Source organism: Raphanus sativus, chromosome 6, assembly GCF_000801105.2.
Source record: "Raphanus sativus cultivar WK10039 chromosome 6, ASM80110v3, whole genome shotgun sequence".
NCBI classification, from domain to species: Eukaryota; Viridiplantae; Streptophyta; class Magnoliopsida; order Brassicales; family Brassicaceae; genus Raphanus; species Raphanus sativus.
This window is the reverse complement of record NC_079516.1, coordinates 25895383-25918218: the sequence shown is the minus strand read 5'-3', so window position 1 is coordinate 25918218 and position 22836 is coordinate 25895383. Positions and strand designations below refer to the sequence as shown.

The 22836-nt window shown below is 35.6% G+C and overlaps 2 protein-coding genes across 2 annotated transcripts; one reads left to right on the top strand and one right to left on the bottom strand.

The window, feature by feature from the left end:
• The first annotated feature begins 9652 nt into the window (after positions 1-9652).
• Positions 9653-11956, top strand: LOC108809585 (protein PIN-LIKES 5). The gene is made up of 9 exons (XM_018581730.2): positions 9653-9787; positions 9890-9969; positions 10061-10185; positions 10474-10595; positions 10681-10935; positions 11021-11121; positions 11214-11266; positions 11348-11533; positions 11613-11956. The coding sequence occupies exons 1-9, from the start codon at positions 9653-9655 to the stop codon at positions 11735-11737; spliced, it is 1182 nt and encodes a 393-aa protein (XP_018437232.2). The 3' UTR covers positions 11738-11956.
• Positions 11957-19746: 7790 nt separating this feature from the next.
• LOC108808214 (uncharacterized) lies at positions 19747-22544 on the bottom strand. The gene is made up of 4 exons (XM_056987129.1): positions 22433-22544; positions 22192-22318; positions 20438-21172; positions 19747-20257 (listed from the first exon to the last, which is right to left on the bottom strand). Exons 1-4 carry the CDS (start codon positions 22542-22544, stop codon positions 19747-19749), a joined length of 1485 nt encoding a protein of 494 aa, XP_056843109.1.
• Positions 22545-22836: the final 292 nt, after the last annotated feature.

The following is a 22836-nucleotide window of genomic DNA, read 5'->3' as shown; positions in this document are numbered from 1 at the left end:
GATCTAAGAAACTGTGTATTATCTGCATCTAAATCTCTTTAGCTACTCAAATGTTTTTTTTTTATCTTCAAGAATTAAATGTTGGTAGAGTTGAGTCTTTTATGCTATCTTCTGCATAGACTTAACTCCTTAAGTGAGAAATGTTCTGTTTCCCTTTATTCCTAAGTGGCCAAAAGATTTTACAACATTATCTTATTTGTAAATTTATAAGTAGTTTTGTAAATTTTCTTTTGTTGGTACTTAGAAGCCAATAATAAGGGAAGTTTGAATACATGAGTTTATAACTAACTCTCTAACAGATTCGTTCTTGTAATTCCAATAGAGTCAAACTAGTTAAAGGAACAAATTCAATGATACGTAAGGTGGAAACAAAGTGAGAATTATTGTCGTTAGAGAGAGCAAATTGTCTCTCTTACTCACAAGCATTAACTTTTCAATTGTTTCCCAAACGGTACAGAAAAAGGACCTTCAAGGTCTTTGGCCTAACTTATTCTCTTAGAGAGACTAAATCTTCAAGGTTCGTGAAGATCATTAAGCCGTATTCTACATTTTTAGCAAAGATGTCCATGATCATTGACGCTCTTTGGGGTCAAATTATTCCAAGAATACACAAAGTTTTATGTAAAGAGAATGAAAATATATGACAAATGAAAATCTGTTTCTTCTTTTCTTATCGCTACGATATGCACAAGAGAATGAGCACTGATTGATGATATCGCCCAATCTTGGATCCATTGATCAATACACCTCAATGAGAATAATGACATATCAAGAATTGAGAGCGTTACAGGCAACACTAACGCTCACACCACTAAACCGTTTCACGCACCATCTATTTTTGTCTATGCAAGTCTTTGTCGATCCTCACTCGTATCAGAAGGCATGTTTACCGTTTTTTCTTGTTGAACTTTTACTTATGATTTATTTCTTTCACCTATCTCAGACTGTACAACGCTGTGGACGGTGTTAGTTTAATTCTGTGGGAGGTAGTTACTGATATTGTGTTTCCTTTTGATTTAGTTTTTGTGTTTATATAAATTGTTATAGAGTTAAGAAAATGATGATGAATTTTTCAATTCTAGTTATTATTTAACCACTCTCTAGCACTGTTCTTTGAGTTTATTAATTGCAGGATTTAACTGAATGGAAACATCAAAGCTGATCACCTATCAATAACGTCCATGCCTACTGAAAAGTTTGAAGGAACCAAAGCTGACCTCCAATCATAATTAAATTAGCTTGCTTGGGGCTTGGTATACACTAGATCGACTTTGAGGGATCATAAAAAATGCAGTTTAAATTGAACAAATGTAGATTATGTAATTTATGCAGAACAAATGTAGATCAAATTAATTTACTAAAATATTGTATTTAACTGAATATTGAAAAGTTAGATATAAAAATAAAATATGTTATAAATTTAAAATTAACATCATGTTGAGAAATACAAAAAATAAATTATCATTTTAATAAATATAATACATTTTTAAAAGTATATAAAATTCGTTACAATCACAAAAGGTTACAAAGAGTAGATTTTGCTCTTTCGAAATATTTTCTTGATTTTTTGAAAGATTTTTTATTTTATTTTCACTTCTTTCATATCTTTGGTTCAAATATAAAACTCATATTGTCAATTTTTGTAAATGTTATTATATCATTAAAATCCTCATCTAAATTTTTAAAATATAACAATATGTATATATGTATGTATATAAAGACAAACAAATTTTGTTTGGTATTTAGTTGTGCAAATATATTAAGTAATTTTAAATATATATAAGTATAAGTAATAATATGAAAGTATATACGTGAATTCATTATATAAAAATATTAATATTTTTTGAAATACTATACATGATTTTTACTAATAATACATTATAAAGGACACAGTTATGTGTATATATATCACTTATTATAAATAAGTTCATCTAAAATAATTTTTACGTAAAAATAAGAAATGAAAATAATAAATCACACTTTTGGAGAGATTTATAAATGATATAAATATTATATATATAAAGATATATATGATTATACAGTGAAATAATATATATATATATATACAAACTATGCATTACTATTTATTGCAAATAAACTCTATAAAATTGTAATATGATACAAACTATGCATTACTATTTTATCAAAAATAAGATATAAATAATAGAATACATATTTATATTAATTTTATAAATAAGTTTATTTTAAAATATATATAATATGAAACGAAAATGGTATAAAATGTTAACAATAATTATCATAGATTTGTTTTTTGCTTTGAAAATAAATGAAATGTAATAAATAAACTATCTATAAAAAATAATAGAAGGAAACCAAAATAAAACCTACATGATTGGTCATCTGCATTTTTTCCCACCTATATTTCTTGCTTTTTGCAGATCAATAAATTTCTATACAATAATAATCTGCATGCAGATTACACTGTAGTTTTAATGATCTGCATTTAAAAAATGAATGGAAAACAAATGCAGTATAATCAGAAAATATATGTTCTGCATTTATCAATGATCAATTCTCTCTGCATTGTATGTCTTCTAAGAGCATCTCCAAAAGACACTTTATAACTTTAAATATATATATTTTTATTTGTATTTTGGTCCTACAATTACACATTATATTTATTATTCTTAAATATTTCATATTTCTCATTTTAATCATTAAAATTTTATATCTCATAAATCTCAGATTAATTTCTATAAATTTAAGTTTTACACATAAAATTAAATTAAAAAATTAAACAAGCTTTATATTATTGTAAAAGTAAAATTGGACAACAAAACATTACAAAACAAACTTAATAAAAACCTTTTAAAAAGGTACATAAAGACATAATTATAGAAATTTAAATATTACAACAATACTAATAATCAACAATTTTTAACTCGTAATCTACAAATTAAAAATAAAGAGTCATTTCTTGCTTCAAAATGCAATAGTTGATCACATATGAGAGTATTACAAAAATAATTTTGTGGAATAATGTGGTATTTGCTTGTAGTTTAATATTTAATTATGTATTTCTATTTCTAGTTTTATATTTCAATGCGAGTTTTTATTAATTAATATTTCTGTAATATTTTTATATATGTGCTAGTTATTTATAATTTTTTTATAAATTTATATTAGTTGCGATAAATATAAGGAATATAGTGTAAAGTACAATAATTTTGAAGTTAATTTTGAAATTTTACTTTTGGAGAAGAACCAGGAGCAGGTGTAAGCACGACGGTACGGGGTCACGTGTCCCTGGCTGATTTTTTTTTTTCTTTAATAATTGAAGTTAATTTTTTTCAAATTTCATTAGTTAGTGAAGAAAATTGTAAAAGTGCCTCCATCAAAAAATGTTTTTATGTTGTTTTTGATATGGTTTCCCCGATTGAAAACTTTTTTAGATCCGCCTCTGAGAAGAACACTTTAAAACTTTAACTATAAAGTTTGGGATTTTAAAAATAGAGAGTATTTTTGGAGATGTTCTGTAATGCATGGGAAAGAGTTTGATCCTTCTGCATTTTTTTGCATGGTTCGATGGATTATTATGTTGTTATTTTTTTTTTTTTGGTTCGATGGATTATGAGTCACGTAAAAAGGGAAAATAGGTGAAATTGGGTCTTGAGATTTTAGAGAGAGTTACAAAAAGAGACACATTATGACTTTTGTTAACGTTGAAAGACACATTGTGAATTTAGCACACAATATGTGGCCAGCTGTCCTTTTTAAGACCATACTGACCTTCTTTTGTGTAAAGAGGAATTGCTTTTTTTTAAGCAACCGTGGAGTTAGGTAGGTGTTTGGACTAATGGAAATTATTTTGGGCTGTTAGATGAGTTTTGTGTAAGAAGATCCGACGCTTACGGATGGCTTGGTTATAGTGTTTATTAAATAAAGCTATGTGCAATTAAATTAATGGCTGAACAAAATCTACAAAGGTTGGTATTCATGTTCATTTTTTAAAGATAATAGTTACAACAGGTCCATTTATTTTTTTGTCGTTATTATTCATTTCACATTTTATGTATTTCTTTGTTTTTATCAGTTTTAAGATATGTAAAACTATTATAATTGTTTCTATAAATTCTAATTTTTATTCTCTATAATTTGAAATCCATTTTCATATATATATTTTTATATTTTAACATTTATACAATATATAGATATGGATGAAAAATTCGTGGATATGATTTCTATGGTTATATAGACATGTGTGGTTATGTTTTTGTGGACATAACATGATGGATATACATTTTATAGAAGCTAACTAAGTCTGATCACTGCGTTCTTGATGGATATATTTTGTATAGAACCTAACCAACAAGTATATACATGACATGATGATTATACTTCGTATGATCACTGCATATTTGATCACCAACTCTCATGTCCACAACCACCACATCCACATAGCTGCCGTCCACACTGATCACATATATATCCTATGTCCATAGCAGTTACATCCACACCTGACATATCCCCGAAAACAACATTCACACATATAGAGGAAGCAAATATGGCAATTACCGCCATCTCCATAACCACCACCGACCTTCGCTTCATATGCGTCATTGCCATCTCCACAAGCACTACCGCCACCACCTATGGTAATCACCGCCTCTTCCATAACCACAATCGCCTCTTCCACGTCTGTTTCTAACTCTCTATCATCTCCTCTTTCATAACCACAATCTCCATAATCTCAACCGCCTCTTTCAAGTCTGTTTCTAATTTCTTTTCACCTTCTCTTCCATAACCACAACCTCCATAACCACAATATCCATAACCATCACCATCTCCACCGCCGTGTCCACCGCCATCTTGACCATGACCTCCACTAATTCCTTCAATAGCATCCTTTATGGATTCTCAATTTCTCATATGAGAAAGTGACAATTATAAATCCCTTTCATCTTCCAATCTCACAATCAGTGACGAACCCAAACCTTCTTCACTTTCCAATCTTGCTTCTTGTCATCATGAACCATCCGACGCACCATCAATTTTCGTAGCCGTAAAAATTCATAGATCATCGATTGAAAAAAAATCTGGATTTTAATGGTTCTGTAATTTTAATGATCATCGTAAAAAAAGAGAAAATATAATCAAGAAAAAAAACAAAACGAGAAAGGGGATCTGAAGATTTTGTGCTATCATTGAAAAAATTATATAAAAAAATATATGTTATCTATTATTTATTCGGACACGTTAATGTTTAGTACAAAGGCAAAATAGACAAAAAGACACGAGAAAATGTCTTCCAAACTCAAAGTGTCTTTATGAGTAATTAGAAATACATAATGTGTCTGTGAGGGTAAATTTCTCGAGATTTTAATACTAATAATTACGTTATAATTTTTTTTTAAAGAATCTTACGACATGCATTGTTTAAATAAATATGAAGATATTGAAGTGACGGTGATATCGTGATGATGATCTCAATTTTGCATAATATGAGTTGTAAGAAAAACATTAGTACCAATTAGATCCATTAAATCCGCATCGATGCATGTGTCGTGTCCAGTATGTGTGCATATTATCAACCCCATGAGAGTTTAATTATAATTATATCGACAAGAAAATATTAGTCTAAACTTTGTTTAATATATGCGTGTGGCATGTGTACAATATATTGGAAAAATGCAAAAACACTCCTCCAAATACCTGAAAATACTAGACCAAACGGTCCAAAACCCATCTTTAGATCAAAAGTAGAACAGATAAAATGACAATCTGCTTTAACTTGTAAGTATTCTGGTGTCGTAGGCGTAGAGGAGCAATACCAATCCACCCAAACTTAGAAAATTATGTTCGGGATAGCGGTCTCAAAATATGGAACTTTTTTTTCTTGAAATCCAAAATTTTTTTATTACTTTATACGTAGATTAATATCAATTCTGCATTATACAAAAATAGACATTGGATGAACAATGGTGAGAGTTCTGTTTCGTATTTCTCGATCCTTGTAGCTTTGTTGTACTCGACTTTTATGGAGCTTAAAATCTTCTAAGTTTAATGCTATTTTTTTTAGCAAAAAAAAAATCTTCTAAGTTTAATATAAATTTGTTTGATAAAAAAAAAATACCCTTGATGGGAGACAATATACAGTACCGCTTTTTTTTTGTAAATGATATAAGAGGAATGGGCATAGAATACTACCATAATTTTTAGTATTTCTGATTTTTTGTATCATATGGTATTTAATTTTTTGATTTGATTTGCTTCAAAAAAATATGAATATTCGATTTTTCGGATATCCAGAAAATTTACATGTGAATATTTACAGATGTTTACGGATATCTCATCCACTATTGTAAAATATAAGTAAATATAGAAAAAATTATTCAAGTTTGAAAAATTACTTTTTATATAATACTCCCTCTGTTTCATAATAAGTGTCACTCTGAGCTCATTTTCTTGTTACACAAAGAGTGTCACTTTACAATTCCAATGTAAATTATACTAACTTTCAGCTGAAAATTAATTGCAAACTGCATTGATTTTATAAATAATTTTATTTATCTAAAATACTATTGGTCAAAAGGTATAATTAATTACAACTTACATATATTTCAACAACTTTCTTAATCTGTGTGAAAAATTTCACAACGACACTTTTTAAGAAACGGAGGGAGTATAAAGATAAGTGAAACTATAAGTTCCAAATTTTAAATTTTTATTATAAAACATAAATTTTAGAAAAATTGTAGTTTATATACAGACTTTATATTCTTCGATTAATTTTATAATTAATTTTATAAATACATTAATATAATTATATGTAAAAGTAATAATTACATAAAATTAATTATTTAATAGTAGATATAAATCTATTTATATAAAATTTGGAGTAGATCGGATATTTGACTCTAAACTTTTACTATTTGTAACTTTCTTCGTTTTTAACAGATATCAATTTTTAATATTTGATTTACTTTGAAGGTTTATGGATATCCAGAATTTTTGGATCAAATCGAAAAGAATAATGAATCAAATCAAAATTAACTATAAAATTTCCAGCTCACACTTACGTTTTGGTCAAAACAATTTTATCTAAATGTTAGTGTTGTTTTACAGTTTATAGCAGAAAATGTGCCTTTAAATGAGTTTCCTATTTGTCTAACCAAAAAAAGATTTATTCTATTTTAAGAAGAAAACATTATTATTATAGTTATCTTAATCATATTAATGGAGTTTGATTCTAACAAAAGTGGTTTATGTAGATTTAGTACCAGCGACTTACACTACAAGAAAACATATAAATGGTCATAAACTCGTCGGTTTATGTAGTGAATGAAGAGAATGAAGAGAGAGGGAAAAGAGAGTGAAAAGTGAATAAGGGGAATGAGGGGAGCTCGTAGTTATAAAAGAAAATTGCCAATACTTGCGACGGATTTCGAACGGCTGATATAAGGAATCCGTCAGAATAATCAAAACATAAGCGGCTATAAAATGGTCATAAACTCGTCGGATTTTTGTCAAAAATTTTTTCGTCGGATATTTGTTGGAAATTGCAATTATTCAGAATAGTTGTAACAGTCAGAAGTTTAGTCGGAAATTCGAAAGAAATTTAAAATTTGAACCAACAAAACTGGTCGCATAACGGTTATATATTTTCCTCGTCATTTCATCAGGTATTTCACTGGAATTTTCCAACAACATATCATTCATTGGTTTTCGTAGGAATATTCCGATGAAATATCAATGAATATCAAATTAGGTCATTCGTCGGATTTTCATCGAAGTTCTCTTAGGACTCAGATGAAATCTGACTTTATCGGAATTTCCATAGGAATTTGGCTAGTTTTCTTATAGTGTTATTTGTGTGAATCGTTCTAAGTATTTTTTTATTGTTGAGAAAAAAATATGATATTAATGTTTTTTACAAATTTAAAATATTTATAGAACCAAAAAAAATGTTGGTTGGTTTTGCATTATCAAATGTGGAGGGCTTCTTATTGAATTCATTTTGCCTTTGCTTCCAAACACTAATAAATGTTCAATATTGTGTAATACATATTGACCAGAATATTTAATTGAATGAAATACGTGTTCTGAAATAAATAAGTAGATCCAACCATCGTGACTTCCCATCCCCTGAATCTCCCATATACTTGGGGCCACCAGGCCCACCACTGATATGCTTTATTTGTTCCATCTATTTTTCTTAAGCAAATCGTAAATAACTTTTGAACCATATAATTATATCATTGTTTTTTAACGCTGATTTATTATGATATTACAACTATAGAAAGATTACATAGATGATTTTACAACCGATATTACTACATATCTTATAATGATCTATGCCTAACTAGTTCATCTGAGCCGTCCTATAAAGATCCACTTCTGACAAGATCTACTTGCACTATGTTGAAAACCTCTTGTAAACCTTTCTTGCATTATGCATAATTGTTTAATAAATTGTTTCTCCAAAACTTAAAACCTGAATTTTCTGTAATTTGTAGAAACCTTTAAACCTTAACCACTAGCTCGATCATCCGACTTATTATAGCATAGTTTAATTAGTTTCTCAACCGATTAATATCTTATGTATTTAACATCGTAATTTATCATGGAGATAATTTTTAAATATTAAAAATTAAATTAGTCATAAAATGATATATATGTGGTATATGAATCTCTCATGTGATTATGTTTTTAAATTTCTAAAACAAGAAAATATATTATTCTTCCTTTTTGAAATAAAACTGTTCATAAAAGAATATATGGTACATGAACCTCTCATTTTTTTGTAAAGTTTCTTAAATAAAAAAATATATTCTTCCCTTTTTACTCTTTCTCTTCATTATTTTTTATTATTTTATATTCCCTTCAGTATTTTCGATCCCTTTTTACTCTTTCTCCATCCTTTTAGCACATGGCAAATATAATTTAACGCAGCAGCCTCAAGACTCAAGAGGGTCAACACCTTATAAATTACGTTCAAATGTCCAGCACCAGCACTATATTCAAACGCCAAAATTTTACTTAAAATAACATAATATCACCAGCTTCGAAAAAGCCTTCATCATTTTACCAAATTTTTTTTTACAAATCCAAGAAAAAACATTAATCAGTTGTATCGCTTATGATAGTATTTTTAATTTTCTGTAGGAATTTTTTTTATTTAAAACTCCAACATGATTTAATGATAAAAACAAAAAAAAATATAATCTGTCCTTATCGAAAATTAATGAAAGTCTTGGTCAAAAAAAAAATGGAAATAATATATATAACATAGAAGAGTAATACAATATATATTTGGTTTCTGTGAACGTGGTCAAAACAAAAGTCACCTTTGAATGGAAACAAAAGTAATTTAGTGTCAACATATGAAGTAGAGGAAGCTATAGTCCTTCTCCAAGGACACAGGGCTCAAAAGACTGAAACTCTGGCATGTTTTATGAGTTTTAAATACAATTATCACCCCTTCTGTCAGAGTCAGAACTTTACGAGGAAGTAAATATTGTACATATATATATTTTGCTTATCTCGTACCTTTTCTCTATTCTCTATTCTCAGGCTTGTAGTTTTCTCTGCAGATTAACTGCAAAAGAAGAAGAAGAGAAACAAAATCCGACCACTTGACTCATAGTTATCCATAAAATTGTTTCAATAAAGAAAAAAAGTTTCACAAAAGATGGGGTTTTGGTCATTGTTGGAGGTGGCTTCTATGCCAGTGATTCAAGTTCTCATCATAAGTGTTGTTGGAGCTTTTTTGGCCACTGATAGATGCAAGCTCTTCCCTGTGGAAGCTCGCAGTTCCATGAACAAGGTAAAACCAATATTGACCCGATATTTGGATCTCTGCAAAAAACATATCAAAGAATCAAGATTCGTGTGTTATCTATCTTTTAATGAACTCCAAAAACTGTAGGTGGTGTTTGTACTATTTGCACCGGCTCTGATGTTTGCAAATCTGGCTCAGACGGTCACACTTGAGGACATGATCTCATGGTAAAAAAAACACCCTGTTTACATCATGGTAACAAAATAGTAAACTGTTAATTTTCAATTGGGTTCTTGTTGATGATTAAAAATAAAAAAGGTGGTTTATGCCGGTGAATATGGGACTTACATTCTTAATCGGAGGAATTCTTGGTTGGATTGTTGTCAAGATTCTGAAACCACCTCCTTATCTTGAAGGTCTTATTGTTGCAACTTGTTCTACAGGTATGTGACAAAATATTTATTTGGACTTTACCATGAACGTCATCATCAACGACATATGCGTGCATTTTATGTACTGAATTCAGCGTGGCTCAGTTAACAGTAATTAGCAGATGATTTTGTGTGTTTTATATCTAATACAATCCAAAATATATCCAACCTTCTTTTAATCTGTGGATGTAGCCGATTCAGGGAACCACCACGTTAATTTATGTGTCAGTTTATTTTTATCGTTTAACATCTGTTTTCGAATTATCTTCTCGCATAGTTTATAACAATTTTGGTAAATAGGAAATATGGGAAACCTACCAATCATACTTGTCCCAGCAATCTGCGACGAGGACAAGAGTCCATTTGGTAACCGAAGTGTATGCAGAACCGTTGGACTCTCTTACGCGTCTTTCTCCATGGCGGTATGTAATGTTAACATTCCCTTGTTTCTAGATAGAGACATGAGATGAAGAAAAAGATAAGTAGAAATGAACCTCAAATGTGCAGCTAGGGGGTTTCTACATATGGACTTACACGTTCCGACTTATAAAAGGGTCAGCAATGAAATTCAAAGACATAGAAGAGTCTGAGAAAACAGCAATTAAATCATCTAATAGTGACTTAGAGGCTGATCACGAGACCCGTCTCCTGGGTGCGCCAGAAGAGAAGCTGGTTAAACAAGAGACAGGGTTTTGGAGAAAAGGAGTAGACTTCCTCCATGAGATATTAGAGGAGCTTCGTGCACCACCTACAGTTGGTGCGGTAAGTTCGATTTACAAACTAAGAAAAACATACCAAGAATGAAGTATGATAATATACTTATGTGACATGTGATGATGCCTTTCAGATTATTGGTTTCATCTTCGGCGCGGTTACATGGCTCAGAAAACTTATCATAGGTGATGATGCTCCTCTAAGAATAGTCCAAGCCACAGCAAAACTCCTTGGGTAAGTTAACACAATCTAGCCATTAAAATACAACCTCCTGACCAATTTCAATTCACATACATGTCAATTTACTAACTTAACCGATTGTGCAGAGATGGAACTATCCCTTGTATGACAATTATACTAGGGGGCAACCTCATTCAAGGTAAATTAATTCCTCTATCAACGCCTAACATCTCACTTTCAGACCACATCTTGGATACTTACCGTCATTCAAATCAACCAGGTTTACGTTCTTCTGCTGTCAAACCCGTTGTTGTTCTTGGAATAGTCTGTGTTCGATACATACTTCTCCCAATCATCGGTATAGGCATCGTCAAATCAGCTGAGAGTTTTGGGTTTCTTCCAGCAGATCCTCTGTTTCAGTATGTTTTAATGCTTCAGTTCACTCTCCCACCTGCCATGAATATCGGTTAGTAAATAAACCATCAGCAGCTGAGTTCATGTAAATCTGTAAGAAATATAACAAATGAACAACTTGAAAACTGTAGGTACAATGACACAGCTGTATAATGTTGGACAAGACGAGTGCTCAGTGCTCATGCTTTGGACATACTTGGTCGCGATTCTGGCCCTCACTGTGTGGTCCACAATCTTCCTTCATTTGTTGGTCTAGACAAAACCTGGGAGCACAAGAAAGTGTTATATCTATCTATATATCTATCTATCCGCAAGGGATCTTTACCATTCTTTTTCTTTGTCTATCAAATGAAAGCTTGATCATACTTGATAGATTCTTCTGGTTGCATTTCTACAAGTATTCAATTTTCCCCATTGCACATTCAGAAGTTGCATTATGTATTACATCAGTTCAATGAAGAAGGTTGTTGTACTTCATGGGTGTTTAGGTGACGAAGAAAAAAGAATTGAATATTCATCAAGAGGAACACATTTTTCTCAGCAATATATCATTGTCAAGAAAATCATTAGTCTCAGTATGAATCCAATATTGGACTTCTTATTCCCATGGCTACCTGCTAGATGAAATGCTTGTGCTAAATGGGGTCACTTGGAGAAAGTTTGTGTCCTGGCTAAACAGAAATCGGAAGATTTCCCGGATAAAGAAATGGCACCAAAAAATTTTAAGTGAGGGGAGTCTCTGGCTTTACAGGTAAGGGAGACACTGTCATTGGAGGAAGGAAAGATATCAGAGGAAGACGCAGGAGCAATCGCCGTTGACAACCAACTCCAGTAATGAATTAAATGAAAAGGACCAGAGTGTTATAGAGGAAACGGAAGAAACAAAGTACAGTACTGTAGAAACCCTCTCAACGTAACATAAAGAGGAAGACTAGCGGTTCTCATGGGACTTCGGCACAAGGTCCTCACGTAGAAACCCTTAAATGTCAAGTTTTTGTTGGAATGTTCGTGAATTCAACAAAATCTTAAAGCTTTCTGTAGTTAGAGCTTGGGTTACAAAAATGGGGTTTCAGTTTGGGAGTTTGTTGGGGACTTTTCTTTTTAACGGAACATCCTCAAATCATTATTTTCTCTTGATCTCTTAAATTACTAATGGGATATGATTCTAAATATGTGTATGAAACCACAACTCCAGTAAACCTCGCTCTCTGGCTGGGAAAAAACAATTGAGCAGAAAAACCTGTACCTATGTTAGCGATCATAGTAACCCTCACCATGGCCCTGCTCTGTTTCAAAAATAGTAATATTTACAATGCCAGATAATGTGTTTTCCTTTTAAATTTGCCTTGGTATTAAATACGTAAATATTCAATATAACACCTTGAAATTCTCACGTTTCCTACATGTAATGTGAGTGGAGATAGAATTAATATGAACAAATCTGTTATTCTTGTAAACCTCTGTAATACCTCATCCCTCTCACTGTCTGCATTTGTAAAAGTTGGATATATATATTTAACCATAGCACTATTTGGTTTCCATTATTCCTCAGTTCCAGATCAAGAACGACAGCTCGAACCCAATAGACAAGAGAGATGTCTGTTGCTACTACTTCTCCCGTTTCTGTCATAGAATTTGTTCCAAAAAGTAATATCAAGTGAAAATAAATTCCTGATCTCCTTACGTGGTAGTTTCTCTGCACCAAAATTATCATCCTCGTCAACATTATAATGCTCATCGTTATTTTCCACTGAAACTTTTGTTCTTTAAAACTTATATGAGAACTAGAGATTAAGACACTAACAGACAAAATCCCATGTGAAGAAAAACAGAGAGATTCAAAACTCATGGTCCAAAGAAGATGTGAGAATATGAGCTTTGAATCAATATTGTTCTATTGGGTCAGAAGTTAGAACAAAGCCCAATCGCATAATGTGCCTTACAAACCGACATTGATCTTATTATGTAAGGAAAAGGAAAAGGATTATTTACATAATCCTTACGACATTAGGAGTATTAGGAGGAATAAGTTGGCTATCGTTCAAGTATAAATAGAAGACGTCCCAAGCTTGGTTGATCATCCGAGAGATCCGAGAAACCCTAAACACAGGGACAAAGAGAAGTTAAGAGAGAGATAAAAGTAAAAAAAAAACTAAGAGACATTGTTCAAGTCATGTCTCTAAGAGATAGAGTTTCTTTGAACTTTCTTATTCTTTTTCGGTGAGAGCGCCTATAGCGTTTGTGTAAACCCATTTGATTGATAGTAGATGTTGTGTGAGACGATTCCCACCCAAGACGTACCGGTTCGAGACCGGAAACTCGGTAATCAAATTCTAGTGTTATTTAGTTAAGCAATCAAACGATCGATAATTCCTAACAGAAGAAAAAACATAAGTCTCATAGTCTGCAGCTGATATGTAATCAACTCCAAACTCAAAATATGCAATGGTATAAAAATCCAAACTTCTGCAACCTCATTCAAAACCATTAGATACCACATGTAATATAACACAAATCAAATAACTGCATCGTTTTGTTAAGAAAAAACAGAAGCCAATGACCCATAACATCTATTGAAACCATAAGCCACCAGCATACTAGAAAGTTCATATATGTAGAACCAAAGGACCTACAATACTGTAAAACCAAACAAATAACCAGACTCGAAATCCTATATTGAAAACATGTAAACACAATGTTCTGTTGTTGAGTGAGATAGAACACTCTCAGAGAAACAAAAATCTGATAATATGTATTTTGAATGATTCCCCTATTTTTGTGTTACCATCAACACATTAGTAGAAAAATGGCCGATTCGTATCCGAACTAAGGTAATATTATCTGATTGATACCTAAACTAGTAGAAAATCTGAATCTAGTACCTGAACATAAAATAACATGCTGAGGTGGACCGGTTCGTGGATGAACATAAAATAACATGCTGAATCTAGTACCGGATTCAGCACACTGTCAATATCTAAACTAGTAGAAAAACAACTTGCGCTAGTGGAGAACTGTTGTTTACTTTCAAAAACAAATTAATATATCAAGATTTCTAATAAGTAGATTTCTAAAACTAATTTCAACAAGTTATCATTATACTAAATGGTCTTATTTGATATAAAATTTATCAAGTATTATTATAAGTTTAATTTGTTTCTATGTTTTTTGAAATTATATAACTTTTAAATTTAGATAAACGTATGTTAGAAATAAGAGAAAATGATCAGATTATGAAGGAAATGAAATAAAATTTAAATAAATTATTTTATAAAATTAACATATTCAATACTATTAAAATCAATATTTCTTCGACTGATAATACATGCAAGAATGTAACAAACTTTTAACAATAATAAGTGATTCAAAAAATAAATATAAAAATTTTAACTCAATATTAGAAAAATAAATATATAAATATATAATATATGAAAATAAGTTACTTTATTTATAAAATAATTTTGTATTTTTTATTTGAGATTTTTTTGGTTGTTTGAAATTTATTGGTGCTGATGAAAAAAAAAAGATAATCGCTAATTTAAAAGGTAATATAGTTAACCAAGTGGTGGTATTCTAGTGGTAATCTATCGAAGTTTGGTGTGTACTCACATCCGTTTTGGTTCGATTCTTTCTGAGAATTAAATTATCACTATTTGGCTAGTCTGGGCTTGGGTTTCGGTCCAAGTAATTACATGATGCCCGTAACAGATGACCTGTCCATCCTCTAACATTATTCGGAAGGTATTCATTAAATGCGTTTCTCCTAGTACCGACCGGATCAGCCGATAGAGTTTCACTGATGGCACAAGTGGTTAATGATGTACCCAGGATAATTTACATGATGTCCGTAACAGATGACCAGTCCATCCTCTGACATTATTTGGAAGGTATTCATTAAATGTCTTTCTCCTAGTACCAACCATCAGCCGATAGAGTTTCACTGATGGCACAAGTGGTTAATGATGTAGCCAGAATTTATCTTTGGTACATAATGATGTACTGTTAACTTATGAGATACCCATGATTTATTCTTGACAAGTGCGTTTTTTTCACTGATAGAAACGACATCAATTTTTCCACACGGTTAAAGTTACCGGTTACCTGACATGTTGTCGGTTGTAAGCACTTGAAAGCCTTTTTTCAAATTCAGGTACTAAATTCAAAATTTTGGTTAGTATCATTTTTCATGTTTACACTAACCAGTTTTACCACTACTTTTAATGAAGGGTTTAGATTTGAAGGTTCAGGATTTAGGGTTTAGATTTAATGTTTTAAGGTTTAGGGTATATAGTTTAGGGTTTAGAGCTAAGGATTTAAAGTTTATAGTTGAGGTTTTAGGGTTCAGGGTTTAGAGTATTGAATTTATGGTATAGAGTTTAGGGTTTATGATTTAGAGTTGATGATTTAGGGTTTAGAGTTGGGGGTTTAGGATTTAAAGTTTATGGTTAGAATTTTGAAAAGCATATAAAAATAAAGATATAAGAGTTTTTAACTTTTTAATAAATAAGGTATTTTTAAAAATGTGTTTTTAGTGATGGTAAAGATGAATACCTTCAAGTGGTATTTTTGAAAATTCCCCTTGATTAAAACGGTTTAAGAAATGAATCTATAATTTAAATAAATACAAAAAAGCATATCTTATATGTGTTCAACTTTTTATCAAGTTCTTCATACATTAATATTTATGAAGACCTTCATGAATTTGAATTATATGTAAATTTAAGAAGACATATACAGAATACTTTTGTTGTATTTATGTTCTGTTGTATAGAAAAGATATTGTATATTGTTTGAACCGAGTTCGGTCGGAAACTAGTAGAGAGAAAGACGAAACTCGTCTGTGGGTTTAACGAAGACATTTTATTGCAGAGAAAGAGTTTGTCGGTTACAAAGGAAGAGTAAACGGTAAGAAGCCGGTGCTCGTAGAGCTGGCCGGGAAAACGGTACAAGATAGCGGATAGAGGAAAATAAAACCCTAGTTCTAGCCGCTTAGTGTGTGTAGAAATCTCGATCTCCTTCACGTTGCTACTTCTCTCCCTTTCATAGGTAGCTCGCTGGTGTTCGCCCTAGTATCCGTCGATCTAAGCGGGCTTTTAGTCGATGTGCCGGCCAAGTGGGCCTTTGTCGTTTAGTCGCCTGATCGACAAAACGATCCTCCTTGGGCCATCTTCTCGGCCCGATATCCTGCTCATCTTTCTCGCCTGATAGGCCATATCACGCTGTTTGCTAGGCCTTTGGAGGGGTGCAATCCTCCTCCTACAGTAAGTCCCCCCAGTTCGTCTGTGGTCGGGGTAACTCGATCCTGCTGAATTATTTGTTGAAAGGGTTTGGTGAGCAGTGAGTTCTGGTCGGGAGATCTCTAGTTTCTGCCTCGGATGCGAGTTCTGTCACGGATCTCTCGTACGAACCGAGGAGGAAGTTTTAGTCGCTGGATTTCTTCTTGCTCTAGAGGTCGTTTTTAGTCGCCGAATTTGAACGATGGGGGTGCCTTTAATCTTTGATGAAGATCCTGTCGCCAGATTTGCTTTCTTTTAGTCGGGGATTATTCTTGTTTCAGAGGGTATTTTAGTCGCTGGGTTACTTTTTCTTCAGATGGTGTTTTTATTCGCGGAAGTTGAACGGTGAGTGCGCTTTTTGTCGTTGGCGATTTTCTCCAGACTGAAGGGAAGATTTTGTCGCTGGATTTGCTCTTAAGTCGCAGGAAGTAGGCTACGGGACGCGTCCCTTGATCGTCAAATATTCCTTTCGTCGTTTGAAGACTCGCTTCAGACAAAAATGGAATTTTTGTCGCTGGATCGACTCTTTAGTCGCGAGAAACAAATGACGAGACGCGCCCTTGGTTATCGAACATGCCTTTCGCCGTTGGAGACCGAATGGCGAGTGTGTCGTTTGTCAAGGGCGCATCTCGTAGGCGGAGTTTTGTAACCCACGTCTGCAAGTAGTCTGATAGTATGGGCGGAGTTTTCTCGCTGAATGCACGACTGCAAGTGCCATATTTTCGAGGGTGGGGTAGCGGGTTTCGGGTTTTGTCATGCTTTACTTGTGTAATATATGGGTTTCTGCTCGCCTCTATCCTCGCGGATAAGAACGCTGCTGACGGCGATGGATGTGACCGCAAATAAAGAGGAAGGATGTCGCCTGCTTCCGGTTTCGAGAGGACTGGCGGGATAAATTTCTTATTGCCTCGCAACAATTCAAAAAAGGGAAGGCATTTGTCGGTTGAGCGCGAAATGAACCTGTTGAGCGCTGCAATTCGGCCGGTGAGACGCTGTACTTCTCGGCTGTTCTTTGGGCTTGGGAGATCGAGGATTGCTGATATCTGTTTGGGACTAGCTTCGATGCCTCTCTGAGTCACGACGTATCTTAGAAAATCGTAGGACATAACCCCGAACATGCATTTTTCCGGGTTAAGTTTCATGCCGTACTCGTTAAGCGTCGCGAAGCAGGCCCAAAGGTGCGTGAGATGGTCCTAAGCTCGGAGTGACTTGACCATCATATCGTCGATGTAGCCTTCCATCGTGGAACCAAGTTTGTCGGCGAACATACGGTTGACAAGGCGTTGATAAGTTGCTCCCGGGGTTCTTGAGGCCGAAGGGCATTACCTTGTAGCAGTAGGTTCCTCTGTCTGTTATGAACACGGGTTTTTTTCGGTCGTCGGGATGCATCATTATCTGATTGTATCCCGAGAATGCATCCATGAATGTCAGCAGTGCATTCTCGGTTGTTGACTCGACTAAATGGTTGATATGCGGCAGAGGAAAACTGTCCTTTGGACAAGCCTTGTTGAGGTCTGTAAAGTCAACGCTGACTCGCCATTTGCCGTTTTTATTTTTTCACGACGACATGATTAGCGTGCCAGTCGGGGTATTTGACCTCCATGATGGAGTCGGCAGCGAGCAGGCGATCCACTTCGTCGTTGACTGCCTTTGAAAGTTCCGGACCCAACTTTTGGCTCTTTTGGCGGATAGGTTTGAAGGTGGGATCAACGTTTAACTTGTGGGAAGTGATCGCTGGGTCGATTCCTTTCATGTCAGATGTGGTCCAAGCGAAGGTGGAGACGTTTTGACGTAGAAATTCAATGATTTGCTGCTGCATATCATCCGACAAAAATGCGCCAACGCGGATTACTTTGCTAGGATCGGTATCGTCGACATGGACGTCAAGGACCACTTCTTGTTGAGGGAACACTTTCTGTAAGGGTTTCGATACGGAGTTGATGTGTGACGTTGGTCGCTGTAGTTTGATGGTCGCGATCAACAGATCTCTAGCAACTTGCTGATCTCCCCGTAGTGTCCAAATCTTTCCGTCGGGTCCAGGGAACTTGACGTATTGTTGGTACGTCGACGGAATAGCTTTCATCGAGTGTAGCCACATGGTTCCCAAGGATCGCGTTGTAAGGGGCTTTGGAGACAACCGAGAACTTGACGGTCCGTGTGATGCCGCATGCAAACACTGGAAGGCGAAATGTGCCGATCATGACTTTAGATGATTGTTAAAACCTGTAAGGGAGCGGGAAAACGGTTTCATGCTTCCTGTATCAACGCCCATCATGTCGAGGGTGTCTCGGAAGATCAGATCAACGGAACTGCCTGTGTCGATTAGAATTTTGGCGACTTAGCAGTCTATGATTCCGAGTTCAACTAGGAGAGGATCGTTGTGTGGCATATGGATACCAAGTGCGTCATCGGGCGAGAAAGTGATGTCATGATCATTCTCGGGATTTAACGGCCATTTACGTGAAGATGTTGCTCGGCGGCGATAGTCTTTAACGGATCTGACAGAATCTCCGCACAGTGGGGACCCGCCCATAATGACGTTAATAACAACATCATTCCCGTGGTTTGATGGACGATTTTTGGAGGCCTCTAGTTTTTGTCGAAGATAGGAGTACAGGGGGCGACTGGTTTCTCAATTTTGGTTTCTTGGAATTGAGCTTTTCTCGTAGGTCGACGGGTCGGGGCTTTGGGCATTTAACCGGAAAGTCTTGGAGAAATTGATCAAGTCGCGAAGATCAGAGGTGTAGCTGACGGCGTCTGTTGTCGGTTTGTCCTTTCGTTTGAGGAGGTTCCGTAGGTCGCTCGGTGACGGGCGACTTAGCTGAGCGCGCAAGTCCGCAGGAGAAGTTTGCTCGGCGTCGTCGGATAAGGTTTTTTTCTGCGTCAGAACGACGTTAATACGCCTCCTTGCTTGCGGTAGCTCGCGATCCTTGGTGTTTCTGGTGGGTCTTGCCAAGACGGTTTCGACTCGTCGTCGGTTTCTCGGTGATTACTCATAGATCGAGGAGTTGCCTTTTTCTGGTGATGCTGGAGTCACTTCTTCGGGTGTTGCTCGCCTTTCGTTCTTGGGGGCTTTGCCTTGCGACCTTTGCGTTTTCATGTCCTTATTCTTGCTCCAGCTTGCGGGACTTCTGGCTCTCGGCTTCGGCGGTTCGATCTCTAGCTTACCACTCGCGACGGAGAAGAGGATTTGCTCAAAGAGTGTCTTGCATTCCTTCGTGTCGTGTGATTTGGCGTTATGATAGTCGCACCATTTCTCGGCTCCTGGGGGCCTAGAGCTCGCTGGTGCAGAGGACTCTGACGGTTTGCCATCGGTTTCTCGGTTGTAAACGTTCCACCCTTTCTCGCGGACTACAGTTGTTGATGATGGGGGAGTCTCGTCGTCGACGACGTATAGGAAATTTTTCTTCTGGGTCGCCTTGTCGTCTGACGAGTGTTGTCGTGGCTCTTGACGAGTATCCACGTTCTTGGCGCCGGTTTTGTGGCTGTTGCAGTTTTGGCTGCGTTCAACTTGCCGATATGAGCTTTTGTGTCTTTCTCCATGCGGATGAAGTTTTAAGAACAAGCGATGGCGTCAGAAAGGGACGTCATGGGTTTCTGTAAAGATCATCGCGGAAAACGGAGAGGACGTATAATGTGTTCTTGAGAGCCACTACTGCGACGCTGTCGGGCAGGATGACTTTCGAGACGATGGCTTTGAATTTCTCCATGAAACTTCGAAGCTTTGATCTTTTCCTTGAGAAAGGTTCCACAGATCTGATACCATTGCGTCCTCTTGAGTAAACATGATGTAGTTCTTGAAGAAGGCGGACGACAAATCGTGGAAATCTTTGATGGAGTTCTCGGTGAGACCCGTGAACCTGGTGAGAACCGGTCCTTTTAAACTCTCGACGAAAAGCTGACAGTAGCCGCCGTCTCGTTCTTCATCGGAAAAGTTCGCTCGGCGTACCGCAATGTTCAAGGACGTGATGTGAGCCATTGGGTCGGTGAGACCCTCGTAAGTCGGCAGTCGGAGCTTCTCTATTGGTCGTAGTCGGACGTTAGTGACTATGTGAGAAAAGGGGGTCCGGAGGGTGTTGGCCAGGACTTGCTCGATCTGCGGTGCGGAGGTGGTGATGCAGTGTATGTCCTGGAGCGACTGTTTAAGTGCGGCGAGTTCGCGAATCATCTGCAGATCTAGATTTGCGGGTGTGAAAGGAGCGGCGTCTGGGTTCAAGGTACTGGAAGGGGCGCCTTGATTCGCGGGATCGGCAGTTATGTCGGTGTTGAACAGCTGTCTCCGGATGGTAGTAGTCGGCGCATCTGGAGCACCGGCGAGAGGAGCAAGGAGTGCAGCGAAGGCGGCGATTTGCTTGGTGGCCGCCTTCTGAGCAACGTCTTGTCGGGCAAAACGTTTGATGTTAGGAGTTTTGAGGCTCCCAAGTCAAATGATAGTATAGTGGAAGTTGTCGAACCAGTTCTGAGGAACTCAAAGCAGTGAGAATGCAAGTATTTGTCTAATCTAAGTGCAGCCAATGATTTGGTGGTTTTTAACTATAACTAGAATGCAATTAACGAAATGATACTTTTTAACTATTAGAAAGGAGAACTCATGGGTATAGGGATTTAGACCTTGGGTGATCAGGTTTCGAACTAAGGATGGCAAATGATCAATCAAACTATCAACCTTAAGCCTAGACACAATTCTAAGGAAGCTCTATGTCTAGATGAATGCTCATTTGCTAACATATCTCAAACATCAAATGTCTTTGGTTGAATAACATGCAAGCAATCATTACTAACAGATCTATTAGTTATCTTAGCATCTTTAACAACAAATGTCTTTGGCAAAGTACACTAAAAGCCTAGGAGAGTTGTCTCAGGTATTTCATCAAACACCTGTCGGGTGAGAAATGCCTAAAGGTTAACCTTTTAGTGGCCTACTCAAAAGATGCATTAAGATCACTCTACTAGCAAAGAACAAGTATGATCTACACCTAAAACATCCTAGAACTAGCCTAATCACCCTTAATCACCCTAACCCATGAATCCAAAAGGTGATTACTCACTAATCCCCATGATTCCTCTTAAACCCATATTGGATTTCAGATTAATCATGTAGAGAGATAATAGATAAGAAATCAACAAGAACACAAGAACATAACAATGAAATGATCAAAAGAGATGAACTTCTCAAGAGGTTTTTGTGTTTTCAAAGATAAAAGATCATCCAGCCTCCAATGGCTTACAAAAGGTACTTAAACATAGGTTTAGAAAGTGTAAAACGTGCATAAGAAATGATCAAAATTCCCCTGATTAATGTTAAACTTCGAGCTAAAACGGAACACGGAGTGACCAGGCAGGGTCACTCCAGGAGGTCACTCCAGGATGGCGTCGGCAGCCGAGTGACCAGCAAGGGTCGCTGGGGCAGGTCACTCCAGGATGGTGCGCTCACAGTGACCAGGCAGGATCACTCTGGGAGGTCACTCTGGGGCTGTTCGTCTCTAGATCATTTTTATCACCTCTTTTGAGCCACAAATGCACCCAAATGTCTCCAAGAACTTCATGTGATACTACAATACCTAATAAGGACTCATGTATGCAAAATGCAACCTAAACATGCTAAATCCTAGTCTAAATGATAAAAATGCACATGAATGAATGGGTAAAACAATGCAAATATGCAAGATATCAACGTTCCATGATGGTATCGACGAAATCATGTGCTATCGGAATAGCTGTGACTGGGGTTGGGTCCGGTGCGTCGTGTTCGTCGCCGGAAGTAGAACCTTCGGGGTTCGGACTCATCTTTGCTAACATTACTTTGTTATGCCCCACGGTGGGCGCCAACTGTTTGAACCGAGTTCGGTCGGAAACTAGTAAAGAGAAAGACGAAACTCGTCTTTGGGTTTAACGAAGACTTTTTTATTGCAGAGAAAGAGTTTGTCGGTTACAAAGTAAAAGTAAACGGTAAGAACAAGCCGGTGCTCGTAGAGCTGGCTGGGAAAACGGTACAAGATAGTGGATAAAGAGAAATGAAACCCTAGTTCTAGCCGCTTAGTGTGTGTGTAGAAGTCTCGGTCCCCTTCACGTTGCTACT

Bases quoted from the DNA above. Each gene is read 5' to 3' on its own strand.
- LOC108809585 (XM_018581730.2), top strand. From the start codon at position 9,653: ATGGGGTTTTGGTCATTGTTGGAGGTGGCTTCTATGCCAGTGATTCAA. The intron at 9,788-9,889 runs GTAAAACCAATA...CAAAAACTGTAG, and splicing joins CTCGCAGTTCCATGAACAAG to GTGGTGTTTGTACTATTTGC. The intron at 9,970-10,060 runs GTAAAAAAAACA...AAAATAAAAAAG, and splicing joins CTTGAGGACATGATCTCATG to GTGGTTTATGCCGGTGAATA.
- LOC108808214 (XM_056987129.1), bottom strand. From the start codon at position 22,544: ATGAGTCCGAACCCCGAAGGTTCTACTTCCGGCGACGAACACGACGCA. The intron at 21,173-22,191 runs GTGAGCGCACCA...TTGACTTGGGAG, and splicing joins AGTGATCCTGCCTGGTCACT to CCTCAAAACTCCTAACATCA. The intron at 20,258-20,437 runs GTCATCCTGCCC...AGTTGAACGCAG, and splicing joins TCAAAGCCATCGTCTCGAAA to CCAAAACTGCAACAGCCACA.